Source organism: Hylobates moloch, unplaced genomic scaffold, assembly GCF_009828535.3.
Source record: "Hylobates moloch isolate HMO894 unplaced genomic scaffold, HMol_V3 SCAFFOLD_5, whole genome shotgun sequence".
NCBI lineage: Eukaryota > Metazoa > Chordata > Mammalia > Primates > Hylobatidae > Hylobates > Hylobates moloch.
In genome coordinates, this window is record NW_026652280.1 from 37,699,764 (window position 1) to 37,713,344 (window position 13,581).

Consider the following 13,581-nt stretch of genomic DNA (forward strand, 5'->3'; position numbering starts at 1 on the left):
CACTGCCAAATATACTGGAAAAAGGCTAAACTAATTAAGGTCAAAATTCACTTTCTCATGATTGTATATCTAGCATCAAGCTTTTCTGTCAATTGCCAAATGCTAGTATGTTTTCAATTTTAAATATGGGCAACAAACTCAAGAGAGACTGAAAGCAGGGAAGCACTGTGACTTTCCTTCAGTTCAGTAATTGAGTCTTACAGAAAACCACAAATTCCCACAGCCGTTGTTTAACAGGCTTGTTCTCAGTCACAACACCAGAAAACACATTTATCAGCCCAACTGTGACAAGTAATCTTCACTAAGGCTATCTGTCACAAAAGACAGGTGACAAGAAAGTCTATTTCCATCAGATTCAATACACTGGCCCAGCAATCTTTACACTAAGTGGAAATATGACAGGGTGGGTAGACAGGCATTAATTTATGAGCAATTTTCAGGAAGCGGTAGAAAGGGGTCAAGAACCTTTTCAAAAATACTTGAAATTCTTCTAATTTCTATTCTGTTATTATTTCATCTGCTATCAAAGCTGTCTTTCAAAGGATCCTTCACATCTCCAATGTTTGAAAGTACCACCTCCATTAGCATGTTTTTGCAATACAAACTCTATATGGGCAGAAAATACTGCTTTTAATGAAATGACATATAGTTTAAAATGTAAAATATGATTTTATTAAAATGCACTGGTGACAGAACGGTTTCACTCACATTTCCTTTTTTTGATGTATTTTTCTAATAAATTAATAAACAATGCTAAATAATCTATCCAACAAGTACCATTTATAAAATAAAATGGCAGAAACAAGTTAACACTTCCTAGTCTTTCACTAACGTGAAAGGCATATGAGTTAAAGACAAAAATATGTACAGTAACTTGAAAAAAGATCATAAATAAACTGTAAAAACTCAAACCTTCATTATGAAAACCTTTCAAACAGTAATTTATAAAAGTATATATATTTTAAAAATCACTGTGACAGCTTTAATAAACAACAATAAAATGTAAATTTAATTTAAAAGGACTGCTTCTAATGAACAAATATACTGCATATCAGCTTGGTCATACGCTAGAAGAAATATTAATCTACTACTATGCCATGTATCAAAAGTCTATCATCATTTATACGGATTTAACATTTCTTGACTATTAACACAATAATAGAAGATATTTTATATGGTTTCAAACTATGCATACTTTTTTTTAAATATTTATTTTAAATAAAGATAGAGTCTCGCCATGTTGCCCAGGCAGGTCTCAAACTCCTGGGTTCAAGTCATCTTCCCATGCAGCCAACCACAGTGCTGGAATTACGGGCATGAGCCACCACACCTGGCCTGCATACAATTATTTTCTGTAGTACTTAAATATATAATTATTTCTGTAGTACTTATATGAAGCACCTTCTACAAGCATTTAAGGAAGATACTTTCAAGTAGGTACATAATAAACACAGAACTACTTTCTGTAGCATAATGGGCAGAAAAAAGCAAATCTATAACTGCGTATTTGTTTTTACCCAGCCTGATGGTAAAATTGTCTAATTTTCCATCTATTGTACAAATAAATGGACATTTCTGAAGTATTTCACAAGTATACTTCAGTGAGGGCCACATATAGACATTACACATACACTCAAATAACAAACAGACCCTTAACTTTCAATAAATAGCCTACCACTTAGAAATATAATTTCCCCCTTTCATTTTTTAAATAAGTAATATTAGTAAATGAAGCCATTACTTGGTGTCCTACTTGCCAATTTGCGGAACAATTAATCACAAAGTTTTTAATCACTTGCATACTTACTGAATTCTGTAACCCAGAACTGCATTACATGAGTGATAGGCTTTTGTAATCTTGTTGTAGTTATATGATTTGATTTGTGTATATATAAACAGCTGCTGCTGACAGCTGTCTGCTGCTACCCTGCAACCAAATAATTCATCCCAGCAGGAACAACAGTAATTTTTTTTTTAATGTTTCCTCTCCCTTCTACTTTAGAGACCAAAAACAGTTCCAAAGGAAATACCTTCTCATAATAAACAATACCATATTCCTTATCATCACACTTGACACATCGAAATTCAACCATCAGGTACATGAAATTAGAACTTCGTTTTTCACTCTGAAAAAGAAAAAAACGATTTTCATGAAAAATGATTATTTTCAACATTCTCTTAAAGGATCCGTATGTATCATTTTTCCCAATTCAGTAATACATGTATCTATCAAATACAAGTCAAAACATAACACATTTTTATTTTATTATATACATGTAGTGTGTTTTACACAGCACTATTATTTTATTATAGACAGCACTACCGTTTATTCAGTAGTGTCTACTATGCACTTATAACTGCTTTCTCAAATTTAACATTTTTGGTTTATTCAGTAGTTTGGGTTTATAATTTTGAAGGTATTTTGCACACATGTTCATGAGAACTATTTTATTTCAAAAATAAAAAGAACGGTTTTTCCTTCTAACAATTTTAAGCTACTTCACCCTTAACTTATATGACTAAACTATAGAAATCAATATGTGTAACAAAAATCAAAAGGAAGAAAAGTGTGCAACCTAAGAACAGAGGCCATTTGAGTTTACCAAGTATAGCCTTTACAAGTTTTTCACAATTTATAAATGGTCTTAAAATGATTTGTCATTTGTAAATTTTTATTCACACTTTAAATATACTGCGGAATAATTATTTCTTGTTCCAACATAAAAAAAAAGTTATTTATATAATTGTGTCCCCTTTAAAATAAAAAAGCAAACATGGTCACATGTCACTTAACAATAGGTACACATTCTGAGAAATGCATCATTAGGCAATTTAGTCATGTGAACATCATGAAATGTAAACACACGAATCTAGATGGTATAGCCTACTGCACACCCAGGTTATATGGTGTAGCTTATTACCCCTATGCTACAAACTTGTTACTTCAGGTTAATTCAGGTTACTGTACTGAATACTGTGGGCAACTGTAACACAATAGTTAGGTATCTGTGTATCTAAACATGCCTAAAAGAGAAAAGGTACAGTAAAAATAAAGTACTATAATCTTATGGAACCACCATTGTACACGTGATCTGTGGTTGACTGAAATGATATAAGGCACATGACTATACTAAGGTGATGATAAAGTGAAAATACAATGAAGTCTAAATGGGTAATTAGCCTTGACCCAAAACACCTTTATAAATGGCTTTACATCTAATACATAAAATCACCAGGCATGGTGGCTCACACCTGTAATCCTAGCACGTTGGGAGGCAGAGGTGGGAGGACTGCTTGAAGCCAGGAGTTTGAGACTATCCTGGGCAACATAGCCAGACTCTGACTCTACAAAAAACTTTAAAAATATTAGCCAGGCCTGTAGTCCTAGCAACTTGGGAAGCTCAGGCAGGAGGGCTGTCTGAGTCCAGAAGTTTGAGGCTGCACTGAGCATACCAGTGTACTCCAGCCTGGGTGACAAAGCAAGATCTTATCCCAGAAAAAAAAAAAAAAAAGAAATAATAATGAATGATAAAGGTCTGAAGAGGTTACTTAAATTCTTCAGCTTTATGAAGCATATTATAGTCTATTTTGGTAATGGTAATGCGGTGGTAATGGTAATTTCTTTTAAAGAAATTAAAATGTGAAAATATGGAAAAGGCTGGGCAAAGTAAACTCTATCATTACATTTTCTATACCCAGTGATATCTAAGTTTAAGAAGAGAAAAATATAAGTTAGTATTATGAGTAAACTCTTTTTGAAATGTGACTATTACAAAAATTAAAAAGTAAGGCTTCCTTCCAGTTTAAGTATATAAGAATATATTAGGAATAAATTTAGAAAAGGTACCAAATACGAGAATTGAATATAAATGTTGTTAAACATCACTACCTTTATTTTAAAATAAAAGAATAATGCTAAAATCTAACTTTCATAATGGTTCACTGTAAAATGAAAAACTTCTCTCTTTCTACCTGCTGAAAATTATTTGGAGAATATAAATTAAGTAAGTTGTGCCTTATGATCATTATAAATTAGACAAATCCCAAATTGATGTCCTTCTCTCCTAATTTGATTAATATAATTATTATTTCTGTTCTCTAGATGTGGAACATTAGGCCTAACATCTGGTATTTTAGAGCAAATATACAAAAAAGTAAACTATTCTTGTTATAACTTTTGGCAGGACTCTCATTGAAGCCATCTTTATTTAAACATACACACTGGCTCACATACAAGGTCAAGAAAAAAATCACCTAAATCATGTAACTTTATAGAGGGTGCAGAGTCCTATATGTAGTACATAGACAAGTGATAAATTAATTGAAGAGAGAACTTGCTGAAATGATTTATGGTAACTGAAGTGAAAAGCTGGCACTGTGCTGATGGAAGATTTATCGAACACTGACTTGAACATGAGCTGATATGACAGAGAACACTCCACTGAGGCATTAAGTCTGCACAGGCTTCACTCATATGATATTTAGAACATCTTTGAATATCCACTACCTACTTCATGGTTTAACATTACGTTAAAATATAGGGAAGGCTGATATCTCAAATTTTCCAGTTATTAGCATAGAATTCCCAGCTACAGAAGTTAACCCTGATAATCCTACATTTGTAAGATACCTAACAATAAACAATTCTTATCAAAAAATTGTTAATTTAAAAATTTACAGAAAATATTTTAAAATAAAAGAGGGATATAACCCACCTCATTTATCATTTCTATTTCTCTAAATGTCAATCTATCCAGCCAATCTACTTTCACCATGTGTCCTTGTCGATGAGCTTTGGTGAGCTGCAGAATAAATACAATGATGAAAATTTTAATATAGATCTAGTAGAAAGAAGGACCAAAAATGTCAGAATGGCAATGTCCACTTCACATATGATACTTTCCTATACACAATAGAAACCATATGCAACTAGCAGGATAAGAAACTTGGCAACAGACAAATCATTACTTTTTTAAAGAAAAACAATTATATTTTTTTTAAAAAGGTCCACAATTTGCCATATTTTGACATGATAAAAAATAATGAAGTTGTTCCTGAAATTGTCTCCATGTTCTATATTTCTTGGATTTTTACTATTACAAAGAGATGAAATTATAATAATAGTTTCATGAATGGGAAATAAACCACTTTTTCTCTTTTCTTCCCATCTTTCAATGTATCTAACCAATGTGAAAAAATGAGTTACAGGTAATAAGGCATTTTTCTGGGTTTACACATTAATATTCTAAGGTTTAAGCTCACATATATGCATGTATGCTTTAATTTTTGAAAACGGTGATAAAAGACTTCAACTTTCTAGAATAGCAGTTGGTAGAGTCCTGTGAAATCTTACATACCAATCTAACCTTAGTTTTATAAATTAAATAATAATTCATTGACTCTTCAAATCCATAGAGAATTCCAGGTAAGTTCCAAGGTCCTCAAATTAGAACCAGGTTTTGAATTAGAAACTGTAATACTGAAAAGCAACACCCCTCTCATTCCTTCTAAATAAATTGACAGTATAAAGCAAAACTGGACATCAAAGCTTTACATAGTAGCTTATCTACATCAGTTTCTTCCGCTTCATTGTCCGTATCATGACAGCATTCCTGTAAGAACAGCAAACACTGCCACCAATTTTATCTCTCTTGCAGAATTAAAAATCTTCACTATCAATCTTCTTTCTCTTCCTCAACTCATCACAACTATGTGGTCATACTATTTCAGAAATAAAAATATTAACGTCACACAAAAAGTCTGAAGTTCATTGTAATAAAAAAAGTAATATAAATGTAGCTTTCTTCCAATAATTCCCTTTCATGTGAGGTAATGTCTATATGAAAATGTATGAAAAGTTATTAATAAGCTTAGCATGATTACAAAAAGCAGAAACTAAATATCGTGTTGGCTCTGGTGGAATAATAGACAAATATGCTAGCAACATGGAAAGAGACCTAGAAATAGTCACAAGGAAACCGAAAGAAGATCAGGCAATGTGACCTACAGAAAAGAGTGCTAGAGTAGGAGCCGGAAGACCAGAGTTCCAACCTTAATACTCCATTTTCAAACTATGTCCTTTCTGAACCCACATCAATAAAATTCAAGTATTAACATCTATTCTTACTCCTAAAACTCAAATAAAATAATAGATGCAAAATATAACAGGTAGTATTATTTCATGCAGTCATTGGAAGCTTCTATTCTCACTCACTTCACAATATGCTCCAAATTGGTTTTCAAAATAAATGAAAATGTAAAAGGTCATTTTACATCCTTTGCTTGTACGAACAAAGTAACAGTAAAAATTAGTAATAAGAATTTATATACTTCCTACAGGAATAGAGAAAAAAATAACATTTATTTACATGCCAAATTATAGGCACTTTTTATAACCACATTATTTTGTAGACTATTTTGACCCCAGTTTGCAGATGACTATCGACAAGTACTATGAAGTGGCCAAGTAGGGTTTAAACCCCGGACTATAGGATTCTAAAGCCTATACTCCTACCACCAGTCTTTGCTATCCTCTCTACTGATGTACTAAGAGTTTTAAGTGAAACTCATTTCTGTCATTTCTTGAATATTAGTTTTCTATTTATGATACAATAGTTGATCCACTGCTAATTTCCTATGAGCAAAGAACTGGCAATGGTAAATTAAGTTCGGATGTGGGAGAATGTGGTGCGAACTTTTTTCCTTCTTTACTAAAACTATCCAGACAAATTAGAAATGTTCTAGAGCCATTTTCACTAGCTCTAGAATTTATGTTTGCTGCTAATATATATTATCTCCCATATAGCGTATGATTAGCTTTCCTATTTGAATACCAAATATGACCTATCTCAATTGTATAAGAGCTACTAAAGAATGTATGGACAGCATGCCAGTACTAAAACTGGTACAGTCACTATGAAAATAAGTTTAAATTATACTAGAGAAATTCACATTTGTGCACCATGATTTACAATACAGAAAAATTAGACACAAAAGAACGAAAATGTCCATCAATAGTGAGAACTGTTAAGTAAACTAGAGTACACACACACTATGAAGTACTATAATCAAAAAGAATGAGAAAAATCTGTATGCCTTCATAGGAAAGATACTGTTGAGTGCAAAACCGATTGCAAAATTAAAGGTACCATTTATGATATGGAAATTGTTCGCATGTCTGTCTCCTGTACCTGACCTTGAGATTGATAGCAAAAATTCTGTGTATTTCTTTAATTTTATGATTTCCACAGAATTGTACAGCTACCACTCAAAATGTCTCCTAGATGCCTGTCCTATTCACCTATTACTACATAAAAAACCACCCTAAAACTTAGTGTCCTAAAACAACATTCATTTTATTGTTTCTCATTTTTTTTTTTTTTGGCAAAATCATCTTCTTGAGAGACATTTAAATAATTTTTTCTTGTAGTCTCACTTATCAGTAGTCATAATATTGTATTCATTGGGTGGTTACAGCTGGAACATGCATGCTGGCTTTACTCACATTTCTAACACCTTGGTGATAAAGGGTTGGCTTAGCTGGGATACCAGGGTGGTAGGGCCTCTCTTTCCCCACGTATTCTCAGTGCTGTTCCCTCTCCAAATGGTTTTTCAACTTGGTCACTCCAACAGAATAGCTGGACTTCTTACATGATGGCTTAATGTTCCCAACATGTGAAGAAACCAAAGCTGTCATGCTGTCTTGCCTGGAACAGACGCAGCATCACTTCTGCTGCATTATAACAGTTAAAATGAGTCACAGGGTAATATAGATATAATGTGGAAGAGTGTGACTATCAGAAGGCATATTTCATTGAGGGCCATCCTAAGAGACTAGCTAGCACAGCGCTTACTTATCAGAGAGTCCAAGCACATAATACAATTAATTGTTCCACTGCAAGGAGCAAGTGTGTAGAGTTTAGAGATGGCAAAGTCAGCTCCTGGCTGGACTTTAGGCAGCAGAAGAAGTCTAGAACTAGCTATCACAATTGCTAAATGATCCATTGCTGCCTTCCTCTTCAGAATAATCTCCTTCAACTCTCCAACGAACTCACTAAACTCCAGCTAACACAGTCTCTTCCGGTTCTTCAAACCATAAAGCCGTTTACCTTTACTGCTCAATGCAAGTGAAATAATTAGTTACTAATAATTACATTAAATTTTTTTATTAATTTTATAAAACTATAAAGCACTATGTAAGTTGTAACAGCTATTCTAATTAGCTCATAACCTATGTCACTTCATCTCTTATGGGTGTCGATAACAATGTAGATATACTTGAGTGGTTTTCATCAGTTCAAAGCAACTTCTAGTTATCCCCAATCCATGAACTTCTATAGATACTAAAGACCAAAAATGAACAACAGACACAGGTGGCATAACAATTTATATTTCATTTTGGGTCTGTAATGTCAGTGATTTAGATCTTTCCAAAGAGAAAATCTGCATTCTGTTAAGCAGAAGGGTAAAAGTAGGACAATCTGTTTCAATTACTCATGAAGAAATAATCCTCACTAGGATGCCCATTCTAGGATGGGGATAGGTCAAGAAATAGGGAAAAAAAAAAAAATCATTCTCTCTTTTTAAAGGAACACAGGTTTCTTACAGAATTCACAGGAAGTGACAAAGAGTTTGGAAGAAAAGTACACTGTCACAAAAAAAAAAAAAAAAGGCATAATTTAGCCCTAACTTCTCCAAGAATTAAAAAGCAAGGAGTTTTAAAAAGCTATTTAAATAAAAGAATCCATGAGAACCAAATAACAACATGCCTGGGAAACTTCTTGGAGTACTAATTCTGTATTGTCAGATTTAATGAAAGAACAAAAAGATGTGTTTGAGGAAGATGTCTCAGATTAGTAGGTGTTTAATAAAAGTATCAAGGACAGAGCCAAAAGTAGGCCAACTTGCTGCACTGTGTAAGAATGAGACCAGCAGGGAAAACAAATTTCAGAGCAGATAGTGATCCTTGGAAATAGACTTCCATGATCATTAGAACTCACAGTTCATTGCTCCGTACTCTTCTCTATTTTACTAGACAAATAAGCTTCTTGAGTGTAAGAGCTATGAATGGTCAATAGAAGCTAGCATTTATTCATTCAATGTCTATTTATACTTATTGAAAGGCTTTCTACGTGAAAGGGTGACAGACATAATGGAAAACAAATGTAAGTATACTCATATTCTGCCCAAAGAGCTTTGGGGCTTCAGGGGAAGAGGTGGGAGTGACAATCAAAAGGAAGCTGGAGAGAGAAAAAAAAAGATTCCTGCCCTTGGTCACTCTTCCCTAATCTTTATACACTCTCAATACAAATATAGGTAACTTGCTAGCTATTAAGTAACAAACTTCCACCTTGTCCTCTGTCCTTGAGATGAACACAGAATGTTGAACAAAAGAAGCAAGTTCTCTGCCCTAACAGAACATCAAGGTGGAAATCAGTGAGTCATTCAATATAGTAAGCACTTAAAAGTGTAACTATAAATTGAAACAGTGATATGAAAGTAATACCTTATGACTGATAACTTGCAAATACAGGATATGAGCAAACCAAATAAGTTGTCTAAAAACAACTTAAAAATATAATCCTCACTTTTCATTTCAAATCAATAGAAAATGAACCAAGAATTTCAAACATTTTTAATATCCAACCATAGAAGACTGCTGAAATCAATTATGACTTATCCACACTATGCAAAACCCTCCCACCTTTACAAATTATGTGGTAGACGTATCTTAAATAACCTGGAACAATTTTGAGACATCATTAAATATAAAAGCAAGATTCAATTAAATAAATACACAGATATGGTATGATTCTAATTTTAAAATAAATGTTCACATATTCATTTGTAACACACATACATTTATTAATTTACTGAAAGCATATAAACCGAAGTGCTAGTGATTATCTTTGAGTGGTAGGTAGACTAGGGTGACTCTCATAGTCTTCTTTGTGCTTTAACAATATTCTACCACTGTAGAAGATGTATATTATCTTTGTAGTAGGAAAAAATAAAAGTCATTTAAAAGCTAAACTAATTTAAGAAACAATTAATTGTGGAGAAAGTTCCATTGGGAAAACTACTGAAGATTAGCCTTTATAAAGATAATGCTAAATAAAGCAATTTTACTTCATAATAAAAGCTCTAATAATAAAGCCCTATCTCATTAATTTAACTTAACCACCTGAAATAAAATCCAAGTATAAACATGATTGCTCTCTCACTTTCTTCCAAGGGCCTTTCAACTAGATCCAACTACAAAACCATATAAATTAGAAGATGTTACCATTTTTCAATAGGTGTTTAATAATGTCTGGTACTACTATATACAAGAGACTGTTTTTCCAGTAACCCTTTATATGATTATACAGGGTTGCATTTTGTCAACTCCCATCTCGTTCCTCTAAACTCCCTCAAGTTAAAGGCCATAGCTTAACTCTTTTCACTCTAATGCCTCTCTGAGTCTAAAATAGAACTGAGCTAAATTAATAAATACGTGAACAGAATATCATTATTTGTCTGCTCATATAGTCGCATGGTGCACTAGAATTCTATTACTAAAAAAGTGTAATTCTTCAAAAAAACAAGACAATAAGCATCACAAATCAAATATAAACTATGCAGTACCTCTTTTTTTTTTGAGACAGGGTCTCACTCTGTTGCCCATACTGAAGTGCAGTGGCGCGATCTCGGCTCACCGCAACCTCCACCTCCCAGGCTCAAGAGATTTTCCTATTTTCCTGCCTCAGCCTCCCGAGTAGCTGGGATTACAGGCGTGCACCACCATGCCTAGCTATTTTTTTCTTTTTTTGTATTTTTAGTACAGAAGGGGTTTCACCATGTTGGCCAGGCTGGTCTCGAACTCCTGACCTCAAATGATCCACCCTTCTCGGCCTCTCAAAGTGCTGGGATTACAGGTGTGAGCCACCAGGCCCGGCCAAGCTATGCAGTAATTTATAACTTCAGACAAAATGCATTGTACAAAATAATTTATTTGAACTACCAAGATTAGAAAAAGAATCGTGTACGTGTGCATGTTAGAGAGTTTGCATATGCCTATGTATTTAATTCTTGGCAAGCATAGAAGTTTCTTCTAGTTTCTTCTATTTTCCTGATTAATGAAGTCTTGGTCACAAATCTTCAATTTTACTTTCAAACTGTACATGTAAATCTTATTATTCAGGAAAAGTAGTATTTGCTTCATAAAAGTTTCATTTAGTTAAACTTCTTGAAGAAAAATCTAGTCTTAAAAGTGTCTTACTATTTTTCTGGCAGAAACTATAATTGTAAAGACAGAAAATAGATTTACAGAACATAAATCAATACTGTTTTAGGGCTCAATTATACACTGGCAAAAACTAGTCTACTTGCTATCATTGGTTTCCAGACAAATCCAAAAGTTTTGACAGTCTTAGCGGTAAGCAAACCAAAGTGATTAATAAAAAAGATGCTACCCATGTAGCATTAAAAATTAATTTACGAGACATTCCCAAACCCTTGTTATAACACAATTCAATGGTGACACAGAATCAAAGCAATAAGCTATGTTTATAAAAGCTATACCAGATATTTATACAAAAACCTATATCTAACAGGTATATTTGGTGATATCAATGACATCATTGGATAAATCTGATAGCCTTGAATAATTTCAGCATTTATCATAATTCTGTTGTTTATTACTGTAATTTACAAAACATTTGAGGAAGAAAAAAATGTAAGACTCTTCTGCCCAACCCAAATGTTATACCTAGGATCCTATATTTTCATTTGTAAAGTGAAATGTATTCTTCAACTCTTTAGGATACCATTTGTCTTCCTCTAAAACACATACATTTAAAAGACAGAAGTTTTCTTTTGTTCCTAGTGATTAAAGTACATTATTTCAGACATAATAAATAAATAAGGTGTTCTGTTTTTGAGAAAATGAAATCATTTTTACTATAGTCATAATTACAAATGGTCAAGTCTCAATTGTTGTTTTTTGTTTTTTTATTTATAGAGACAAGGTTTCATCACTTTGCCCAGGCTGGCTTTGAACTCCTGAGCACAAGTGATCCTCCCCCATCAGCCTCCCAAAGTGAATTGTTTTATATTGTAGATAAAAAGTAAATGTAATATACATACATATTAACAGAACACTGTATATATTTTGTATATTCATTTACCTACAAGGGGTAATGGCTACATCATTAGAGATGATAGATTCACCCTCCTAAATTACTATACCTAGTCTAATATTGCACTGCATGTACTGTTGACATCATAACTAAGGGCAGTTGATTAGAAAATAGAAAACTGAAGATTATCAAGCTACTTTAGCTATAACCTAAATCATTAAGTGATTCAGCTATGGAGAAAGGGCACTTTCTTTATGTGATATACCTAACCAAGTGAAGACTTAACCAAGTATAGATATTTCTTACAAAGAATACCAACTTCCCAAGAAAAGTGCTAACATATATAATTAATTGAAAGCAATTTTAGGAACTTAAGTGTTAAATTCTGAAAACAATAAATTACGTAACAATAAGGGGAAAAGATCACTAATAGGTCCTTCTAAACAATTTATTCTGTTAAACTAATTTGATCCAGAATGTCAGTTTATTCATGAACATTATTTCACATAATTTATTCAAGGTGAAGTGTATTCAGAATCCAGGAGAAGTACACTTAATCAGCTTGTTATAATTTATAAACAAAATAGTCTGAGGTTAATTTTCCTTTCCAGAATAGCTAATAATAATAATAATAATAATAATAATAATAATAATAATAATGGCATGATTCCTATAATTAGCAGAGATAATGGAGATCTGACCACATTTTAACAATGAAAAATACCCAGAAATACAGAAATAGCTAGCTATTCAATTAGCTGCCATCAGTGAGAGCGGTAACTCAGGAACCTTGACTGCCAGTCTTCATCCCCAGTTATAATGTATCTCATTATTATTTAAATCTTTCATCAGTTTTGATAGTTCTACTAATCTTAAAAGTGTAAAATAAAACATAATGCCTTCACTTTTTCAAAACACCTCCTCTCCGGATACTTGCATGTTTCTCATTTCCCCAGAATCTAACTACAAAATGTCATTACGTGGGTACACGTTTAGAAATCCATATAAATCATCAATTTGATAACCCATTATAGGATTTGTAACAAGAACTGATGTCCAGTATATAATAAAAATCACTTCTTAAATCAGATCTCTAAAATCCAAAACATTTACTGATCTTAATCTTTCAGAGATAACATGCAAGTATATTCACGTCTCTGGCAGGAAAAATGCAGCTCTAAAAAGCCCATTTCCAAATGAGAGTTTAGGGATTTTATTGGGAGCTGGTCACAAAGGCAATCTCTGCCTTACAACTACCAAAATTTTAGACTTCCAGAAAGAAAGCAAGTGCTCATCATAAATCACATGTGGAAACAGTCTAGACACAGTGAAACATCTGTATCAGTTAGGAATTGTTTCAGAAGCTCAGTTCTCAGACATCATCCAAGGGCCAAACTTGCAAGCAGGCCCTTATAAGCACAGCAGCCTTAGGCCTGCTATGTGAACTTTTTTTTTTTTTTTT

At 32.9% G+C, this 13,581-nt stretch overlaps 1 protein-coding gene across 2 annotated transcripts in view; it reads right to left on the reverse strand.

The window, feature by feature from the left end:
* The window catches only part of PIK3C3 (phosphatidylinositol 3-kinase catalytic subunit type 3), a 133,770-nt gene that overhangs the window by 97,318 nt on the left and 22,871 nt on the right, over positions 1-13,581 (reverse strand). For both annotated transcript variants that reach the window (XM_032152425.2, XM_032152426.2), the window contains exons 5-6: positions 4,716-4,802; positions 2,031-2,126 (exon numbers count right to left, since the gene is read on the reverse strand). In XM_032152425.2, coding sequence (XP_032008316.1) covers positions 2,031-2,126; positions 4,716-4,802 — 183 coding nt within the window. The remainder of the gene's footprint in view (positions 1-2,030; positions 2,127-4,715; positions 4,803-13,581) is intronic.